Source organism: Mirounga angustirostris, unplaced genomic scaffold, assembly GCF_029215605.1.
Source record: "Mirounga angustirostris isolate CCGP_5_RB_7025 unplaced genomic scaffold, mMirAng1.0.hap1 SCAF_6, whole genome shotgun sequence".
Taxonomy (NCBI): Eukaryota; Metazoa; Chordata; class Mammalia; order Carnivora; family Phocidae; genus Mirounga; species Mirounga angustirostris.
In genome coordinates, this window is record NW_026991714.1 from 115,552,942 (window position 1) to 115,576,033 (window position 23,092).

Consider the following 23,092-nt stretch of genomic DNA (forward strand, 5'->3'; position numbering starts at 1 on the left):
GTTACCTTTTTTTGAGTATAGGAGCCGGTTTCGTGTAGAACTGCCACTCTGAATGGAGGCCACCATGTATGAAATTCCTTCACCCACTGATGCATCACTGTCGTTGGACAGACAATTATAGTCGGACCCAACCCCTTGAACCTGCACCCAAAACGTCCAAGAAAACACAACCATGAATGACAATATATGGATGATTAACCGCCAAAAAACAAGAAAAATTAACAAATAGAAAGGTAACCATCTGAAAAAGAAAAGCCTAGCTATGGAAATTTATTGATATTTTCTTTAAAGAAAAAGCCGTTGAGGTTAACACCCAGTAAGTGAAATCTAGAGTAAAGTAAAAGAAAATGAAACAAAAATTACTAACAAAAGTACTTTCCTTTCCTCTTCTATTCCAGGTGAGGGAAGGCATTACGTATCCCTTCAAACCTAAGAGAATCTTAGCAGTTTTCACCCACACGATTTCAGTCAACCTCCCAGCCATGGGAAGTAAGCAGGACAGAAATGCTGCCGTGCTCGGGGGCTCTGAAGGTTGGCATGCCCAAGGCACCGTTGTTACCAGCAGACGCAGCAATGCCTACAGTCAATCTCCTGACCGCTGCAGCCTGCTCGCTTCTGCATGGTGGGGCGCGCATCACAGTGACCACTTCCCCTGGAAAGCCCATAGCAAGAGTGCAGCTGTGCTATTCTTATGGGAAGCAGCAGAGCACGACACAGCGAGAGGCTTAATAGCAGTCACCCACTGACCCAGCAGTCCCAAACAAACACTGATGTACGGGGATATCCACTGGAGCATTATCTACACTGTGGAAAAAGTGGGCGCCACCTAAACGTCCATAAAGACAAGGGACGAACAAACCATTCCATTTCTTTAATTCAGCACAAGCTAGTCGTTAGGAGTGCTGCCTGGGTCTGAAACCCCCCAGCTCTGCACACATTAACTGCATGATCTTGGGCACATTACTTAACCTCTCTGAACTTCAGTTTCACATCTTAAAACGGGAGTAATAACAGTACTGATCACATAGCGTTAAATGAAGATTTAATTCAATTAATACCTGTAAAGTGTTTAGAACAGTGCCATATAGCAAATATTGTAAGGGCTTATTAAATAAGATGGAATATCACAGAACCATTAAAATCACTTTTGAAGAATATTTAAAAACCTGGAAAAATGCTCATAAGAAGTCTTTTAAAAAACAAAACTACTTATGTAATCACTCCAACTCACTTTCACACAGAGAGCTGGTAGATAGGTGGTGGTGGCCACTATCTCAACATCTATCTCTCCCTCTCTCCTTCCTAACAGAACCATGACTTTGTGCGGGTGTCCCCTCTTCCTTCCCACACTTGTACTTGATGGGATTCTGACCACTGCCTGGCTTGGTGGAAAGACGGGAGAAGCAGGAACCCAGGTTCATACACAGCTGTCAGCACACAGTACCCCCCCCACACACACCCCGGCACTGCTCACTCTCCCACTCGGGGCCTGGTAAGACTGGCTGACTCAAGGTAAGGAAGGAAGGACTTCCATTCCAGGCTGGGGGAGAGCTGTCTCTCTGGTCTCTCCTACCGCATATGAACAAGGAAGTGTAGCCCAGTGGCTGCCGGGCAGTTGGGCTACAGTGCACGGAGATCTGATGGCTACCAGGATAACTGACGTTACGAGAAAACTGAAGTCCCTGGGTCCCCGATGATATCACTGGGCTGCGGATCACACTGTGTCTACTGCCCACCTCCTCTGTAGGTTCCTAGGTGTATCACACATATTGTGAACATCTGACTCAATGTAAGGTTTTGCCTACTTGCAGCCAAAATATCCTAATACATTGCACACCACAGGTAACTGAATGTGCCCCATCCTGCCTTCCTTCCCCCCATTATAGTAGAACAAGTACCCGTCCTCTTGTGTGACCAATCCCTTTGCCTTTGCCTCAGAGCCCATACCATATCCACTATGTCAAGGGTCCCATTACTGTGCCTACTTCTTCCTCAGTCCTGCTGGGAGCTAGGCACCAGTTGGTACATAAGATGAAAATTAAGCAAAAGTCAGACTATCTCCAGGAATTCAGCACTAGACTCATGCTCAGCTTGTGCTACAGGAGGCAAGTGGGAGCCAAGACTGACTGAGGACGCTGAGGCCACGGGGCCTACCTTTCGCTCACTCTGGGGCAGAATCACTGCCACTCTCCCCTTGCCCCACCTTTTTCTAAAAGCCCAACAAGGATGTTGAATATCTGAAGCCAGGTGCACACTGCACTTACTTTCCTCAGGTTACCTCATTAATTCCCATAGTTGCAATTACTCCCTCTACACGGATGACACCAAACCTAGGTCCCCATCCCAGATCTCTTTCCTGAACTCCAAAGTACCATACGCTTGGATGTCTAATTGCTGGCTCTCCACTTACACGCCCCCACAACATCACACATCATCCTCCCCCACCGTGCCCTCTTCCCATGTTTCCAAACCCAATGGAAAGAACTGTCACCCACTATCGAGGTCCCCAAATTCAAAATCCATGCTTCATCACTGATCTGTCCCTCTTGTTCTCTACCTACTCAACCTACACTGAGTTCATGTCATGTCTGCCTCCAAGAAAGGCACCCTGTCTCTCCACCTACACTGTTGATACTCCAGGTCTGGCCACTATCACCTCTTACCTAGGTTACTGCACTTTTTAGCACAGACATCTCAAAAAAGCAAAATCTGAATGTCTCATCCCTTTGCTTGAAAGGCTTTAATGTTTGCCCACTGCTCTTGAATAATCTACACACCTTAAGCTGGCCTATGAGACCACAAGGATGACCTCTGCTCACCTCTTCAGCCTCACCTCTCTCACTGCCCCCACCCCCAACATCTGCCTCTGTGGTTCAGCATTCCTACTGCCAGCACTGTCTTCAGTTCCTACAAAGTGCATATTCCTCTGATCTCTCGAAATTCCCCTTGTCCCTTCTTACCCCTTATCCTAGCTACCATCTACTTGTGCTTTAGCCCGAGGTTCTTTTATAGCCTTCCTTTTTTCTCTGGATGAGTTAAGCATCCTTCCTTGGTATATCCACACTAGTTAGGACCCCATACTAACCCTACCATAACATGCATCACTCGTATTGTAATTGTGCGTTAGATCCTTCCTAAGCCCCTTGAGGGTAGGAATGGCCTCTTCTTCAAATGCCGAGACCACGGGACGTAATTAATGAATATTAGATTTATTAAATGAAAACATTTTCTTGGGCGCTTGGGTGGCTCAGTTGGTTAAGCGACTGCCTTCGGCTCAGGTCATGATCCTGGAGTCCCGGGATGGAGTGCCGCATTGGGCTCCCTGCTCGGCAGGGAGTCTGCTTCTCCCTCTGACCCTCCCCCTTTTCATGCTCTCTCTACCTCATTCTCTCTCTCAAATAAATAAATAAAATCTTTAAAAAAAAAAAAAAAACATTTTCTTAAAGGTTGTTAGAAAATATATTGAAATGTTAAAAGAGATTATTTGTGAGTTAGGGAATCATGGGTAATTTTTATTTTTTTGCTACAGCTCGGTAAATAATTTCTGAGCTTAAAAAAATTTTTTGTAAGTCACTCAGAGTAAATCACACAGTGCTTGAAATATTAAAAATAATCTTCCACACAACTCAAAAATACCTGTAGTTCTAATACAGAAACAAGCCATAACTGAAATGAGGCTCACCCTTATATTCCAATGTGACAAACTGCCTCCATCCACTTCTAAATCCTCTCACCCTTCAGCCACAGCTGCTGCCCCTGCCCCTCTGCTCCATATTAAGGGCTCAAGAAGTAGAGGCTACAAGAGACTTTCCATTTCCCAAAGAATTCCCAAGCCAGGCTCTGCTCCTCACTAAGGGCAGGTCCCGTGCAGGCGTCCCCTCAAGCTCCCTGAGGATGGCATGACTCTGCTCTGGCCCCTTCCATGACAATATTTCTTTCTAAAAGGATTAAATGCACCAGCTTCTTTATATCCTCCCTAGGGAACAAGAGTTATTATCAATATGCACTTAGCAGGGATTAGGAAACAACCAATCAAAACCTGTTTAAAATATTTACAAAGTCACTTTCAAATAAGCATAAATATATACACATGCTTTATTCAGCTATATAGCATTTTTTCTTTTTATCACATGCTTAATGTGAACAGCTACACTGATGACTCACAGTGTGTCATTTAGGGCCAATATTTTATTCTAGCTGAACACAGATCTGGCATTATGGTGCCCTTTCATTTCTGCCATTCTCCCGCTATTAGAAGACTACGGAGGTTTTCACACTGAGTGGAAATCTAGGAGCAGACCTAGATTGTTCCTGAACCACAGGAGGGGCAATCAAATCCATTAACAGTCACATCAACTGAACCACCCTTTTCCAACCCTCAAAACCAGTGAGATGAAAATAAGAAATGGCTAAATGTACTAGAGTAATTAGCATCAATTACCAAACTGGCTAAAATTCCTTTCATCTTTGATTAGCATTGATTATCTAATGAGTTTAGGACAAGCCAATAGCTCCAATGGTCAAATACTTCAACCTACAAGATGGAAATCCTGCTATCCACAGGCTAGAACTTATTACGAGGAATTACAAAGTAAAATATTTACCTTTGAAAGTTCATTAACTTGTTCAGGCCACGTTGTTTGTAACCAGGAATTTACTAAATGATATCCAAGGCTTTAAAGTGTTAACTGAAGTTTGAAAGGTAAATAATTTATTTCCTCATCATGAAATTCAGGGGACCTTTTGTAGTATGAATGGCAGAGAAGGGAGTAGAAGGGAAGAGAAGGTAGTATACACATGATGAACTGGGAGCACAAAAACCAGTATAGATTTTTATAACTGCATGTTATAAGCTTCTCCCTATTTTAAAAACAAACACACATGCAAAACACATTAAAAAACAAAACCAAAAAAACTTCTTTACCATGAAGTTTCTTCTTGGTATCCCAGAGACTTACACTGTTTCAATGATCATGGACCATAAAATTGTAACACGAAGACCATCTCAAGTTTGGGCCCCCAAATCTACAGCTCACAGGGGTTCCGAGAAAATGTAAATAGCCAAAATGAGCCATGTCAGCTCCCTGAGAACTTCATTTGACCATTCATCTCTTTTTCTTTAGGACATAAACACAGAGAAGAACTCCAAGTTCATCCAGTTGCAGAGGTGGACAGGTTATAAAATTGTGAGAAAAATATGATACAATTTGCTCTGGCACATGGAAGTGGAGGGGACCAAGCTCCCCAGCACACCTCTATTCATAAAGAGCCTGGCTGGCTGATACATCTGCATTCTGGGAAGCCACTTCTACCAATACTATTTTAATAAAGACAATCTGGGCTATCGTCCAACATGCCACACTATTTCATTATGGAAAAAAGGATATGAGCATTGATAGTTAATTGATTACAGCTGCTGCTCATTATTAGCCCTGCCTTCACTCCTAGTAGGATTGCCACCACTCTGGAGAGCATGTTTTAATTTTTAGATCAAAACTACACTGCAGGGATGACTTGAGTTTTCGTAGGCCCAGAGTATTAGACTCCACACAAGTTTCATGATAACAGGAAGGGAAGGAAAGATAAGAGATGGGAAGTAAGAAAATCCCAGAAATCATTTAAGGAAAGAAAGACACTCCTAGAAACAATCTAGGGCAGCCTGGGGCATTCCAGTTATCCAAAAAGAAAAAAACAAACAAAAAACACCCAGGTAGAGATGCAGAGCCAAGCCAATCAAAGAGCTTATTTAAAACAGAGAAAGCACTTTTGCAAATGCTAAACTAATGACACTCATAGATAGGAAAACACTAAATGCTCATTTTCAACTCTTTTTCCCTTGGGCTGGAATGTCTTCACGGTTCCAAATAAAATATGCAATAGAATTGTAATATTTGAAGGAAAACCTCTGCTTCAATACAACTTCCATGTAATAACAACAAAGCATTTAGTATTTTAAAATCTCTAAATGTTTTTTCCCTTTCCTACATCATATAAAATATTCCTAAAATATTCTAGAACTTCAAATACTCCTCGTGAAAAGTATGATCTGTTAAATTAATGGAATAGGAATAAAAACAAAGCACTATTTTTAAGATTAAAAAAAAATTCTTTACTCAATAGTTTATGGTTTGCATTTGGCTCCATACTAAACGTTTCTCTGGGGCTAAACCCAAGTGCAAGGACAGTCACTTTCTGCAGTTGTTAGCTTCCAGCACATTGGCACTATGTTAAAGGTGTCTCCAAACCCTATTTAGTGAGTGTCTGAGGTTGCTACAACATAACCATCTGGTAAATATCTTGCTGTTACTCATTAGATAAACCTACTTGAATCCAAGGAGCTCTCAGATTTTCTGGGTTCGAGATAAATATCCTACATAATTCACCTCGTATTATTTTTACCAATACTGATTTACATAAAGCCAATTTACAGCTTCAGTATGTAAATAAATGCTCACTGTATTTCAAGATAAAATATTTCAGTCCCAACATACTGAACTAACACAGTTTAAATGTTGATTCTTTCCGAATACCACAGCTTTAATAGTTCATTTAAATTCCTAAAGAGAATAAAGATCACAATCTAAACATAATTTTCCATCATTTTAGGCAATCATTTAGGCTTTGGCTTTAGAGTTGATATAAAATTCTTGAAGACTGGGAGAGGGAGAAGAAACCATAGTGAGCAGACAATGTCATGTAAAAAAACAAACAAACAAAAAAACACTACCACTATCTGTAAATGCTATCGCACATACTGATTATAAAAGAAATTCGGGAGAATGGCTTCTCCAAAGCTCCAACTTTCCCCATGAACAGACTTTGTACTTACTGTAATGCTCACCTGGTCTCCTGCCAGAACAAATATTTTAATGTAAAATTTAATAAATGGAACTAAAGGTATTATGCCCAATTTAAAATTCCATATTGTGTAAACTATCGATATTAACATAATTGAGTTTGTAAACAATCCATTTGTAGAAGCTAACCTTAGACACTGTATTGACCCAAAATATCTAGTGGGGCTCATCTGCAAAATGAAGCATCAATGCCTGGAATTCATTAAAAGCGTTACATGTTTAATTTCTCCTGCCCTACAGCTCCATTGTCTCGTAAAAATTTTCCTTTGATGTCCCCCACTAAAAGAATTAAAGGAATATTGTAATTGAAATGTCATCAATAATTCACAAGACCCTCCTCCACAGCAATACAGCTGATGAAATATTAATTGAGCTCCACAGACTGACAGTCTGCAGAGGAGCACTTGCCTGTAATTTGAACCACGAGTCCTGATCTTGCTGTAGCTTAGACCTGCCAAGAAGGCAATTATCTGGATGGTCTTGCCCAATCCCATTTCGTCTCCCAGAATTCCTCCGGCCTGCTGGCAGTGCAATTCCCACAGCCACCTAACACCTGTCTGCTGGTACCTACAACAACAAACACCAACAAGAAAGAGAAAATGGCAAATGGTGGATGATAGAGATCATAACAGAAAGTACTCATGAATTAATCATTTGGCTAGGTTCTAGTACCAGTCAGAGAAACATGCCGGATGTGTGTTTTACATGAGTATTATATTTATAAGGTCATACATTTTTGATTACCTAGGCATAAAATCACAAATTTTTCTTTATAGAACATGTTAACACATTTCTAATTAAACTGATAGATGACCCGGGTAGTTAGGGACTATTTCATTTCTTTTTCAACATTAGAAATAGCTTGGTAAACAAGCATAAATTTATTATATTTTATTCAGTATCTTTTCGGAAAAAAATCTCAAATACTTTTAGTTATATAAAGTTCCCACAATTTTTCTATGAAAAAAGAGGCATTAACGTTTACTTTTTCTATCTCAACAGCATCAAAAAGCAAGAGACAGAACACCACAATTTACATCATATACTGTTGAAAAGTCACTTGACAATTGTATTATCTTCTATAGGAAAAATTTAATTGAATTTTAAGGCCATAAACAAGTCTGAATAAAAGGCTGCTCACAAAATTAGTACATGACAGATGATTCTCTTGTATTATTAGCAGATGCAAAAAAGAACAGTTTAAAGACTCAACAATACAAAAAGTCTTTTTAATTTTTTAAAGCAGAACTTGATTCTGGGGCTTTATCATAAATACAGAGAGATCAGAGCTATTAAAATTTTAAATAAGGAGTATAAGACAAAGAAAAATAATATGTTCCTCTCTAAAAACAAAGTTGGTATTTTCCTTTCTCCATCAATGGCATAGTCAATCTATAATCTAAAAAAATGAAGCTAAAAAAAGGATTAATGCAAGAAGAATTTTTGAGAGTTAAGGAAAAACATCATAGAATGGTATGAAAATTATATGCCAAGTTTAAAAACCAATCTAAGGCAAAAAATACTTAAAAGACCATGAAATCTAGGGGCACCTGTGTGGCTCAGTTGTTAAGTGTCTGCCTTCGGCTCAGGTCACAGAGTCCCACATCAGGCTCCCTGCTCAGCGGGAAGCCTGCTTCTCCCTCTCCCACTCCCCCCTGCCTGTATTCCCTCTCTGTCAAATAAATAAAATCTTAAAAAAAAAAAAAAAAAAAAAGACCATGAAATCTAAAGATTTTTTTTTCCCCCGAAGAAAATACCAAGGCTGATAAGCTTCCGATCTTAAACACAGGTGGTTTTGTTGTTGGTTTACTGGCCCGATATTTACTCCAGTTTGTGTGGTATGTCTAGCTAAAATCTCACTGTGAACTCTAGTCCTTGTTGAACTAGTTTTATTTCAACTCTTAATCACTACTAGGGGAAGTAGTTTCCCCTAGAATCAATTCCAGAAGTTTACCTCTAGCTGTTGCTATTACTATCTATCATATAAAGAAAACTTTGAATGAGAATGTTGTTGCTTATTAAGTTTGCTATTATACACACTGAATATGCACCCTGAAGAAGAGGATTAAAAATCAAAACACGGTGAAGTCTTATATGGATAAAAGATCATTGAATTGAGGAAGAAGGACAAGTTCTATTAATACATGGTACATAATCAGAGAATAATGGCTAACCAACTCCTTAAGAAGCCAACTGCTGGGGAGGCAGAGGGCCAAGTGGTTTGGATATAGCCTCACAACCACCCTACATAAAGATGAGCAACCCATTTTATATTCGGATATGAAAGCACGTAGAGGTTAAGTAACTTGCCAAAGATCATACTGCTAGGAAAAAAATGAGCAAGCCTGAACTGAAATCCAGAACCTCTCCTTCCAAAGTGACTCTACTTTAGAGATAATGTTGACCAGCAGTTCTTGATGGGGAGTTATTTTGCTCCCTAGGGGACACTGGGCAATCCCTGGAGTCATTTTTGGTCATTCAAACTGATAAAGTACAATTGTTATCTAGGAGGTAGAGTCTAGAAATGCTGTTCAACATCCTACAATGCACAGAATCGTCCTTACAACAAAAGAATTATTCTATCCAAAATGTCAGTTGTGCTGAGGATGAGAACCCCTGATCTAGACTAAAAGCTGACTGTGAACCATTACACTGGACCAATCTCAGCTGTGGATAAAGATGTAGTACAAAAAACTGATGTATGATCAGAAGCACTAAATAATCAACCTCCTTTTACTGAGGTGGAGAACAAGTATGGGAGCAACTCCTCCAGGCAGAGTAAGGACCAAAATCTCCCAGTGATCATTCTAGTGTTCCACCACTTACACCACACCGCCTCCCCCAACACAGGTCCAACACCTCTTTTTGTTTGGGGCCAATCAACTTAAGGCAGGGAAAATCCTTAGAGGAGACCTTGAGAAACCATGAAAGGAAAAGTGGCAACCTGCACAGTATCCCAAAGGGAGTTTAGAAGGGCATTAAGACAACTGCATCCTATGTGACCCAGGAGAGGCAAGAGTAGTGTGATGGGTGTCTCCTCATCAACAAATGTAATCTCCAAGAGCATATGATTGTGTGTTTATAAAATGATTAACACTAAAAAAATGGTTTAAGGAAAAATATCTACTAGGTGGCCCTATAAGTCACATCACTACATGGAAATCCCCAACAACTGGGACATCGTACAAAGATGGCAAAGAGTGGCTCTTTCTTTCTACAAAGGCCCTCAGATCGCATCAGCACGCTGGCTGGCGGGTGTGTGTCGCTGGATGAGGAGGAGTTAGGGAACCTGGGTTCTGGTTTCAGCAGTGCCACTAACTAACTTAGGTTTTGTTGCTTTGATTTCCTAATAAACACTATAAACAATGACATACTTCAAATGAAAGCAGGTTACAGAATACAGTTTTCAGAACCTTTGAAAAGCATATAAAAAATTACTCCTTGTAAAGATTTTTTACAAACTATTGTACAATAATAAAAAAAATGACCATACTCTGCTTCCCCCATGAGACTGAAGTATCACAAAATAACCACAAATAATTGGTATATCTTGGCATTGTCACACTAACCCAAGATTGCATTTGCTAGTGTGGCTAAAAGTAAGGTCAAAAGATTGAAGTTTGTCATTTTATTGCTAAATTATACAGATGAATGCATTTGCTGGGCAAACTTTCAAAACAGAATTTTAAAAGTTAAACATGATCTTGCAGAAAATAGCACTTAAATGGATAATTGTACCTCTAACTCCCTTGCGTACAACTATACCCTGTTAATTTAATTCCACAGAGTGCAGTAAATACAGCAAAAAAATATCTATGGTTTAAAATTAAACTGGCCTAGCTAAAACTTAATCATAAAAGAAAAATGGAAACTTACCAATCCTATTAATTTTTTTCATACAGCAGAAGAAAAGGAACAGAAGTTTAATAACACTTATGAAATGTTTAAAAACCTGTTTTTGAGAAATGAAACACAAAATATTTTCCAGAAATGTATAATTAAGACTAATTAAAACAAACAAATATGACATGTATTTACATTAACTACTATAGGGTTAATAGTCAATACACCGAAGCCTATATACTCTTAGTAAGCAAAGTTTGGTTCTAGTAACTGAAATTTCTTTAGCAGAAAATCTCACACTTATACAACAATGCACATTCAACTCGACTCTTAAGGATATATACCAACTTACTACACATGCAGAAGTATCCTTCTTCATTAAATCAATTTAATTTATAATTTGGGTATTCCTTTTGCTAGTACAAACTGATACTATTTGGACTGTTCCTTAATAAGCAATCACTTTAGAGAAGATAAAAAGAGTTGTCAATAAATGTTTACATACCCTTCCATAGTTAATTTTCATTTGGGAGAAGCAATAAAGTGGCCACCTCTCTGGGCTAAGAATGATTTGTCTGCAAAAATTACTAGAGCGATTCAGATTTGAATTTCTACATAGGTCGGCTTCTGCCCAGTTACGGCAGCCCAACCAAGACACTTCACATTTTTAGGATTTCAGCTTTCCTATATATTTAGTGGTATAAAATAACTACTCCCAACTCCTTTTGCCCACCCTCCCCTCATTGAGGTAAGAGTTAAAACTATAATATAAGCCCTTTGAAAGGAAATATAAAAAGCATGTTATTTTTAAATAGACATCCTGCACAAGTTTAAGGCATGGCAGACAACCGAATCTATGAAGGAGATTAAGCATAATCATTTCAAAGAAAGAAGTTTACATCCCACACCCAACTACCAAGTGATGCTACTAAACAGAAAGTAGCTATTTAATGGCTTAACTTCCTATATGCATCGAAGAAGCCTTCCTAAAGTATCTTGTTAAGTAAATCCCAGGAGTGATGAGATTGAAAATGTGCCTCAGTATTTACACTCATCACGGGAGACTGGCCCAGGCATCTATCACACAGCTTCCAGTTATCTGGAACACTCAGCCACTTCACATATGAAACGTAGTCAATTTCAAATAGCAACTTAATGCTGAAGGTGTTTGCCTAGATCTTCTCTTTTGACATTAGAACATCTACATAAAATATTTAGAAGCACATTTGGTCAGCTCAAAAGTATTATACCCTTAGGTACAACATAAAACAAACTACTCAGAATAGTTTTTATTTCTACACAGAAGTAAAAAAAAAAAAAAAAAAACCTCAATATTGATTTTAATATACTACTCTTCTTACTTAATTCATCTGACTTAAGAAATTAGAGGTTTGGTCCCTTAGAATTACTAAGAACAAAAAAATAATTCAATGTAGATGGCTTTTAAATGTGTTGCTTTTAGCCGGCTGAGACAGGTCCACACAGATTCACCAGCTTACCAACGTGCCCCATGCGCACTTTAGTCAATTTATTATCATCTACTTTAATGAGCAGCACGTGGCTAAAATTTCATTTGACAGTATCTATATTTGCAATAAACTACTGCAAGTACCTTAGGGGCCCACAGGTAACTACTGAGTCATATCTAAAATATTAATTTGTACACAATGGCTTGACGACAGATATAAAGAAAAGAACACATGGCACATACTTAAAAAGCTTTTTGAACAGAAAACCCGGCATTTTAAAATCATCGAACTCCGCATCGCTCTCCTCAGAATCGTCTTCGAGCTTCAGACACTTCTCTTTGTCCCGCAGCCTCAGCTTATTCCATCTCCTACCATGAAAATAAAAGTCATATTTCCATTATTTTGGTTACAAGACAGATTAAAATACAGTTCTACATAATGCACATGAAAAAGAAGGAAATCAGAATGGTCTTTTAGCTTTCTGCTACCGTCATTACCCAAAACTCTGATATTCAAAGAAAAAAAATTCTCTTTTCCTTCCTTTTCAATTCAATTCTTATTTGAATTATTACAGCTGCTTTAGAAATATTTCTGTAAGGTCCCATTTCATTATCAAAACTACTTGTGCCTCTTCTGGCATACCCTAAGGGGGAATTTCTCTGCTACTTCCTAAGATATATGAACTTAATTCTAGAAAAGATTCAGTGAAAATTTCAATATAACTATCTCCAAAATGGCAATGTAACAAAAAATTGATTTTATTTATAATTACTATTTCTGTGCTAAAGATATGATAGTCATAGCATAAAACAGCATAGTATTTTGAACATAAAGCAAATTTTGGGTCAAAACTGCTATATATCAGATTAACATATTGTTTACTTAATGGGGGCATCAACAATATCAAAGGACTGATAAGTAAACAACTTAGAAAAAAATGTGTTCACTAAATAAAATCTAAGTTATAAATTTAGTAATATGGTGCTTTTCAGATATAAAATGAGTGTATCTATTTCAGAGGGGTGACGCCATGTATGTATACCAGAAAAATGTCTAAAGATCTGAAAGTCTTAATAACACACTAAGGTTGTTGGGAAGGTGTAGTATTTAACCAGACTAATTCTGCATCCAAATAACTCTATAATGGACACCGGTGTCGTGAGTTAATACGTGTGTGTGTGTGTGTGTGTATACACATACACAAAACTCAATAGCCTCACATTCTGTTTACTTCCAAAATAAAAGGATGACCTTTCTCAGTATGCATATTCACAATGTGAATTTCACAAAATGGTGGGAATGGAATAAAGCAATACAGATAAATGCCTTCAAAGTAAAAAGCTCACAGGAAGCGAATGAGAACAGCAACATGTGTAAGATGACATTTAACCGCCATTGATTATGTAAGAATACTAAAAGAATGTGTGGGGGAAAGTAAACGAGAAAATGGAAGGATAGTATCATACACGCTGCCCGGTTAGACCAATGGTGTTTTCCAGTATCAATTACCAAGCACAGGAGGCCAAATATAAGAGCAACAGGCAACCCCACCGCGGCAGCTGCTGGAGGACCCTAAAGCACATCCTCTGATAAAGTCTCGCCTTGTTGAGAATGTCAACTCTTTGAAGTAACAAAAAGAAGGGATACCTGAGGTTTAACTGCGATCAGTAAGGAAGAGGTAGCTGGTGATCTGAAGCTGCTTCTCAGGGTACTAAGAGTACCTATAAATAAGCACTGTTGGTAGTTTCCAGAGAAGAGCAGCAAATGTAAGAGGCAGTACATAGCCAAGCCTAAAAAAATAGCTGTCATAAAACCATGAGGTAGTCTTTTTATATAAAATGTTTAATGACCTTTTTGTGCTTAACTTCTAAAGGTGATCTCTTCCTCTTTTTTATTTTTCTTCCTTAAAAACTATCTCTGTGCAACTGATGAAATGAAGTACCTCTCGGTGGCTATAATCGTCTTTGCTATTCTTCTGAGTTTCATAGTATCTACAAATTTAGTGAAGTGCAATGGTATACAGCAGTGGTTCTCGACCAGGGGCAATCTGGCCATCCTCCCCACCCCCCAGGGTAATTTGACAATGTCTAGAGACATATTTGGTTGTTACAACCGCTGTGGGGACGGAGATATACTACTAGCATCTAGCAGGTGGAGGCCAGGGATGCTGCTCAACATCCTACAATGTACAAGCCAGTCCTCTACAACAAAATCTTATCTGATCTTAAATGTCAATAGTGCCAAGGCTGAAAGGCCCTGGTATACAAGTAGACCCACTACTGAAACTTAGAAACCAAAATGATGTACATACATTTTCCTAGTGTATATATCTGGATTCTTGCTACCTACTATCTGAAATTTAGTAAGCAAGCAATTTCACATAATGAGATACTCCTCAGTATCCAAATTCCTTACTATCAGAACTCAAAACCAAATATCTGCAAAACAAAAGATACTTGTGTTTAGCAAATTTATGAATAATACAAAACTCAGAAGAATCACAAAAACTACCATATCCACTTAAAAATACTCCATTTTGCAATTACGCAAAGATAATTTTACAGGAAGAAAAAGAAAAACACCAGAAGATACCGGTTTTAGAAGTTTGGCATAAAGTCATTAAATACTTTACATAAAGAGTATCACTTTTAAACTCCATTGATAGATGATAGCTATTTCCTCAGACTCAGCCAGTAAGTCTTTGTGGCTGTTCAATTTCCCACTGCATCACTCTGAGTCAACAGGGCTTCAGCTTCCTCTTTCTCCTCCCTCCTAAAATGTACAGGCATCATGTCACCACAGAACACAGCACCTAGGAAACCACATAAGCCACTGCAGAAATGATTGCATTCCAGTGCCTTCCGCTTCATCAAGATGAAAAGAGCCGAACATTTATTCAGTTTGGCTAAAGGATGACTAAAGGTGGTAGGGAAAAGTCATTATTGCCTACAAGCATTTGTACCACTGTGAAGACAAATCGCCCCAGTAGAATCATATACACATATTAAAGACAGAAAATACCAGGGTTATAAAACCACATGCATATGCGGCTCAGGCTAAGACGTCCTTCTGTTATAGAAAGCAGTAATTCCTCAGGTGGCTTGTAGCCAAAACAGACCTCTGACCGTCTACCCAATGTCCCCTGAGGCAGTGCCGCACCAAGTCCTGACGGTTGAGAAGGCCGCCAGGGCAGAAAAGGGAGGGGGAGGGGCGCCAGAGTCACCTGAACTGAGAGAAACAGATGTCTTGCTCATCCTAGAAGCCAACAAGGGTCTTAAAGTTGCTCTCTTTTGTGTGCTTGACCTGCTTGTCCTGCAGCCTGGCAGGCTGAGCAGTCTGTCTGGCCAGGAGGTGTAAAAGGACCTATGAATAACCTGGGATTGACACATGGAATAAGCACAGGACAAAACAGGAAAAGTCTGCACTCAGACGGTCTAGAATCAAATCCTGACTGCTTTGTATCAGTTCTTTGACCCTCAGCAAGTCACTTAGCTTCTGTGGCACCTACCTTTCCTCAAGTGTGAGAAGGGGAGAACAATGGCATGTACTTCCCTAGACTGAGGGAGGATTAAATGAGGTGTCACATGTAAAGCCCTTAGCATGAGCCTAGAGTATGAGTACTCAACAAATAAATACACCGTTCTACATAATCATGTCTGCTTACTGAAATCCTCACACAAACTCAGACGCGATCCTCAGAGACTGGCACTGTCACTCTGTTCACGTACAGAGAAGGAAGGGGAGGCAACATACAGCACAATACAATCTGCCTGCAATAATACAATGCACCACAACGGCTTAAGAGAACTACCTGAACACATACATTTGGACAAAAACCACCTTTGTGAATCAAATGGATGCTCCAGAAATTATTATGAATACTGTGACCACTGATCACCATGAGTAAACACCCCTACCCATCAGAAGGTACCTGCTGGAATACCTCAATTTTAAAATTCTGTAACAGATGTGTAAACAGGGAGCTGTTTGAAGTATGGCTGCTTTTTATGTGACAGTAACAAAAAAATAGATACAGAATGACTTAAAATTGGTTGGGGGTAGGTCAAGATTAAGATCTGGACCCCAGTGATTTAAAATCACAAAAATCAGACATGGTCCCCAATGTCTAAATTCTGTTATTTCAATAAATAAGCTAGAAAATGGATTTTGAAAGTCGAAGGGGGCAGTAAATAGTCCAATACTTACATTTTTGGAAAAGAAAGAAGTTTTTCATATTTTCTACGCTCTCATTTAAAAACCTCCGCACATGTCATAGTCACAGCTGCAGCCACATAAAAGCAAGTGGGCCCGGTGTTCCCTGGCAGCGCTTCTAGCTCCTCACACGCCTGCCACCGGCAGCCTGCTAGCAACTCCACCGGCAGCCACTCAGAAAAGAACCCAGCAATAAACATAAACGGACAATTCCAGTCAGATGCAGGCAGAGAAACTGCTCCCTGGCTTTGCTACGTTCATGCAAGAACGAGAACCTGGCCCAGGCTGTGGGGCCTGGGGCGGAGACCACAAGGATCTGTCAGAAGCAACTCGGACCCAGGGCCGGGCTGCTGGCAACAACGCACGGCATAACCAGTTGAACTATACCGAGAACAACACTTCCTCCAGGTGCTGGGGCACCTTGTCAATGGAACCCTAAGAATACACCTGAGAGCTAGCTGCCACCATTTAAACTTAATTTTTTTTTCAAAGGAGAATTTCCAGAATGCCAAGGATGTTCAAAATATTTAAGCGGGAAAACACAGTTAGCTGTCTTTATGCCACAACTTGGTGGTTTCCTCCTTCCTGTGCCATGTGCATTCCTGTACTGTCCCCAACCTCCCTCCCACAAACACACACATCCACACCCTCCATGGACCCTTCAGAGTCTGCTCAAGCAGTGCCTCCAGAGAAGGAAGCCTTCTTTGACCAGCCAGAGTCAGGTGTCCTGTCCTCCAGGTACCTTCCCAACCCCACGGCACCCTGGGCACACCTGGTGTTTCTACTAGAGCACTCACCAAGTGTTCAGCCTCATTTGAAAACCGTATCTATCTCCCCCATTAGACCAGGAGCCACTTGAGGCCAGTGACTGTTTTTAGTCATTTTCATACCTCTGGAGACCAGTAGTTCAATGGCCCACCTCAACAGAGATACTCAGTAAATGCTGCATGAATGAATGAATGAATGAATGAGGTTCAGAATTGGGCTAGGGATAAGGAAGACACCAGGGACAGAAGCGTGGCTTGAGAATGGTCAAAGTAGGTCATTCAAAAATGGGTTCAAGAATCGTCCTGTTCTGGCTCATTTACAGCCTACCTCCTGCTGCATTCCTCCTCTTTCCACATGTATGATGTTAAGGTACTACTCCAAGATTCATCCACTGGACAAACATGGTTAAGGTGCACAACAAAGAATGAGGCATGGCAAGGACAAAATCAGAGAAATTCTTAATTTTATAAGGAGAAAAAAAAAAAAGGACAGGAGAGGAAGCTCATTACACTGAGTCATAAAAATTTTGTAAGTTATTTTCAAGTCCTGAGTTCGGTTTTTTGGGTTTTCCAGCAGATTTACTTTGCAACAAAACTGGTTTCTGTATACCAGTCCTCAGGAAGAATCAGAAGCCCTGGGTTTGAGCCCAAGCTTCCCTAGGACCAGGTGGAAAAGGATGGGCAAAAGATTCAACCTTTTTAAATGAAAGAATTCATCTTCTGACAGAGGGGGAAAAAAGTTTAACTAGCCCTAAACTACACTGACATCACTAGAAAGGAAATAATGTTTTTGATGATCCCACCTTCGTCTTTTTCTTTAATCCACCCATGTAATAGTCACAGCTGCAACCAAATAAAATGAAGTACGTTAGTCACTGGGGAGATCTTCTAACTCCGACAGTTCCTCAGACTTCAGTGGCAGCCACTAGAGGAAAACCCAGTAAAAAACAGATTTCAGATTCCCACTGAGAAGTGAAAACCAGATGTGGGCAGAGAGCTACATTTCAGGTCTATAAATGGCAAGGGGAGATCTGAATTTTAAAAATATCATTCAACATCACTGCATTTGTCTCCTCGGCCACCGAAGGAGCCAAATAAGAGGTTGTCACAGCACGACATGATAATATATGTACTATACCCTCTGGAAACTTTTTTTTTTTTTTTTTACACTGTATACATGCCAGACGCTATCTCAACATTAATTATTGGCAGGAGATTATACAAAAAAGTAAAATTGAGACATTCTAGTTAATTGTAGGTTAAATATGAATAAAAAATAACAACTGTGAAAACACCTACTGCAATCTTGGGCATTCAGGAGTTAGATGTAGCTCCCAAGTCTAGAAGGCCCTCATGCTAGTCCACCCATGCCATCAGCCAAGAGTAAGATTATCACAGTCCACTTGGGGTATGATGTCCTCCTACACATCTAGGTCAGCAAGGAGTGTGGAAATCCAGCCTTACAAGACACAACAGAATAATCTGGAACACTGACCTGAGAACAGAGAAAACCATGAGGAACCAAAGTGTAATCCTGACCTACACACACTTAGAACCGACAAGCAGACTGTGAAGCTTGAAGATGCCCCCTGGGCAGAGGTCTAGTGCCCCCTAGTGCATTCAAAGGAGAAATAATTTTTTATTTCTCCCCAAACAACTACTGATAATGTGCTCCTATTTGTACAGATATTTTATCACTAAGTGAGCCTTATCGTATTAATAAAAAAATGTATAAGAGGTGAGAAAAGCCTGACATCAACAAAACTTAAGTATTATAATAGCTAATGATCTGGCTATGCATACTAATACCAACTGTAAAACTGCCTTTTACTTTGGAAAAAGGACACCTTTTCATATGTATCAATATTTATAGGCTCTTCTTCATGATTCTTACAGACCCTCCTACTGGCTCGATGAAATCTCTGTAGTAAATGTTTTACCTAGGGCGCCTGGGTGGCTCAGTTGGTTAAGCGACTGCCTTCGGCTCAGGTCATGATCCTGGAGTCCCGGAATCGAGTCCCGCATAGGGCTCCCTGCTCAGCGGGGGGTCTGCTTCTCCCTCTGACGCTCCCCCCTCTCATGTGCTTGCTCTCTCTCATTCTCTCTCTCTCAAATAAATAAAATCTTAAAAAAAAAAAAAAATGTTTTACCTAGTGGGCATGCAAATAAGAACAGCTAATACTTACTGAGTACCTGACATATGCCTAATAGCTTAGATATATTATCTTTTATAATCCCCATAGCATCCCTGAAGAAAGTATTGCTATGATCCCCATTTCAAAGATGAAGAGATGTAGAAAATCTCACAGCTACTAGGTAAGACTCTGGCATTCGATTCCATGGTCTGTGATTTCTAAACCCTATGTTACATATCGCCTCCTGAGTAACCTTTGCTAGCTCTGGACCAGCTGTGTTTTGAAATTACACATACAAACATCCACACTATGTATATGTTTTTTTAATTTACAGTCAGAAAACAAATACTAATAATAACAAGAATAGCTACCGATGTTGACAGTGTGCTGTGCACTGTTTTAAATAACTTACCTGTATTAATTCATTTACTCCTTACAAACCCTCTGACGCAGATACTATTTTTAATCTCTTTTTCACAGTTAAAGTAGGCAGGGAGAGGTGAAGTAGCCTGGCCAAGATCACCAACATGAAGATTCAAACCCAAATAATAGGCCCCCAGAATCCGTACTCCTGTTACATAATCTTGCCTCTCAAAAATATTTTTCAAACTACCTAAAACCACCTCTCGTCTCATAGTGTAAGCCAAAGAGTCAATAATCACCTCTTTAAGCACTATACAATGAAAACAACTGTACAAGACAAACCAAATTCTAAAGCTTCAATTCAAATTTGTCTCAAAAGATGTCCTTCCCTACCTCAATACTGCACAGAGTGAGTCAAAACTCATTCTTTGGGACTCCTGGGTGGCTCAGTCGGTTAAGGTCTGCCTTTGACTCAGGTCATGATCCCAGGGTCCTGGGATCGAGTCTCACATTGGGCTCCTTGCTCAGCGGGGAGCCTGCTTCTCCCTCTGCTTGCCGCTCCCCCTGCTTGTGCTCTCTTTCTCTGACAAATAAATAAAATCTTAAAAAAAGAAAAAAACTCATTCTTCACTGTACACCTGCCAACTTTTAACAGTAAAATCTGTTTAGCAATTCTTTTCACTACAGATGATCTGGGCTGAACAAACACAAAGGATACATTTACTTAATAAACAAACAAACCAATGCCTACACCAACTCACAAAAAGGCAAAATATACCCATCAATAAGAATTGTCAATTATTAGTAGCTTCAGGTGATTTAGTAATAAAATGAACATGCCCGCTCCAAAACTCCAAGAAAGTCATATATTGAGCTGCTTGAAATTCAAAAGTCACCTAACTTCTCTGCCTTCATTTTCACATTGCAAGGGCCACCAAGCCCAGAGTTTGGATCTGCACTATGAGGAAAAATTCACACACCACACAGTTAAACTCTCAATACGGGGTGAAATTTCAATCTCAGGCTCATTCTCCACTTATTGCAATATCCATGAAAGAAATTCTACAACAGAAGCACAATGAGTACAATTTGATTTTTAAAAAATATATTCAAGGCACCAAGCTGGGTATTTAATATAGTTTGCATTTCTGTAGTGCGATAGGTTTTCTATTTCAGACAGCTAAGAATCCCTTACAGATTAGTCTAATTTGCTAAATTGAGATACTCAGTGTTTTACTTTTCTTATCTGCCTTTTTATGGTCTATCTGGGTGGACTTAATTGGCATATCTGCGCAGATGAAATACCCTCAGTGAGGAGTCCAGATCTCACAGAGTAAATTAAGACTGATGTAGACAATTATGCACTGGAGCTGGGAATGAGAGGTGTGTGCAGAGCACAAAGCAGAATTAGTCTTCATTTGTGTCTTAGCTTCGTCATTTAAAAGAAGCCAAGATTCTCTCTAAGAAAACTCTTTAAGGGAATAACTTTTTCTTCTCTCTTTAAAATACAGACTCCTGGGGGGGCGGGGCGGGGAGAACACAGGTTTATTTCTTGAGAAATTAACTCCCAGAAACCGATGGTAAGAACAATCTTTAAATCATTAGGTTTCTTGATCAAATTAGCTTTAGGTTTCTTGATCAAATCTAGGTTAAACTTCTAATAAATTCAGATTTTAGAGATCAAGTGACTTTTTTTAAAAAGTTACAAGGTCTACAATGTAATTTGGCTTTTCCTATGTGCAACTTTCCCGAATGTGCTGAATTGTCATCCAGTGCAAACAAAGATCTAACTGAAGAATAAACGAGACAATCCCAGTGCAAAGGGAGCCAGCTCTGGGCAAAACAAGACAAAGAGGCTCTGTGAGGACAATAAGATGGGAGACAGGCAGCTAGGAGAGTGGTTCTAGGAGGCATGGCCTTCCACAGCATTTCAGGCAAGGAATGGGACCCACAAAAAATATGGAGGCGGTCCCCATCAAGTGACAGCAGAAACCTGCTGCTGAAGTAATGCTCTTCTCAGTCCACTGCACTGACCAAACTGATAGATCACTCCTGCCTACCGCAATCCACCTTCAGACCCCTTCCCCAGCCTTCTCCATTTATGCTATCTTGGGCAAATTATGTCACCTTTCTGCTCTCAGTTCCTATTTCCTCAGGGGTTGTGAGGTTTAAACCAACGAGCCCACCTGACATGAAACATTGCCAAGTAGTATGCATTCAGTTCTCAGAGAACCTCCTTCCATCCCCCACATGCCACCCTTGCTCAGGCCATCAAAGCCTCCAAATTTTCAAAACCCTGAGACTTTTTTTCAACATTTATCCTACTTGGCTTGACCCCCCTAAGCATCTGAAAATGCTGACAGCCTTTCTCTTCTCAGTCTCTTTCTCTTTTTCTCTTCATATATACAGTCAAACCCTCCAAACCAGGATCCAACTCGCCCCTGGCCACAGCAGCCCCAGTGCTCAAGGGGAAGGACAACGGAGATACTGTTTACTCAGATGATTAAGCCTTGCAGTGTGAAGACACTGTGTAAGATTTACATAATGAATGGAGTCATTCAAAGGTAGTTACGTAAAAAAAGAGGGGAGAGGCAGAAAAGAAAAATCTTCAAGGTTTAAAGGTATTTTATTAGATGGATTAGAAACCAGTTACACCAACAGGCATCATGACTACAGATGCAGGTTATACAAGACATGAGGCAAATTCTATCCCCATCCTGTCAAGTCTTCTAGACTCCCTACAATCTCCCCAAGTCCCCATCCAATCGGCTTAGGTTTTCGGTTTGGTTTCCATCGCAGGGAGGTGGAGGCAGCTATGTGCTGATTCTTGGCGCCACCTTGTGGTCACACTTAGATATTGCACATTCCACCCAATTCCACAAATAGAAGGGAAATGACATTTACACAACCCTGTCCTGGCTTCAAATCCCAGCTCTAGGGGAGCCTGGGTGGCTCAGTCAGTTAAGCGTCTGCCTTCAGCTCAGGTCATGATCCCAGGGTCCTGGAATCAAGCCCTGCATCGGGATCCCTGCTCGGTGAGCCTGCTTCTCCCTCTCCCTCTGCTGCTCCCCCTGCTTGTGCTCTCTTTTTCAAATAAATAAATAAAATCTTAAAAAAAAAAAAAATCCCAGCTCTACCTCTTAACAGTGAGATCATAGGCAAGTTGATTAACTTGAACAGGGCATGATCAAATGTTTGAACACCTTACTATAATTATAATAACTGAAAAATATGTATACATAGGATCAAAGCCTGGAATGAAATGTAGACAAATAACGTGAAAAATAGAGATGTAGGTAGTTTTTTTTTATCTTAACGTTATCATAAATTCACTATTGAAAAAAAAAACAAAAAGAAATCACCAAAAGTGCAAGGTGGGGAGTGTGGAAAGCCTTCAAACCATTGGCAGGTAGCAACTCAAATCGGTTTCAGGCTGTGATCTCAGC

The 23,092-nt window shown here is 39.9% G+C and overlaps 1 protein-coding gene across 4 annotated transcripts in view; it reads right to left on the reverse strand.

The window, feature by feature from the left end:
- ERCC6 (ERCC excision repair 6, chromatin remodeling factor) overlaps nt 1–23,092 on the reverse strand; it is a 72,484-nt gene that overhangs the window by 32,543 nt on the left and 16,849 nt on the right. For all 4 annotated transcript variants that reach the window (XM_045878290.2, XM_045878291.2, XM_064594943.1 and 1 more), the window contains 3 exons: nt 12,412–12,537; nt 7,266–7,424; nt 6–141 (listed from right to left, as the gene is read on the reverse strand). In XM_045878290.2, the coding sequence (XP_045734246.1) occupies nt 6–141; nt 7,266–7,424; nt 12,412–12,537 (421 nt within the window). The remainder of the gene's footprint in view (nt 1–5; nt 142–7,265; nt 7,425–12,411; nt 12,538–23,092) is intronic.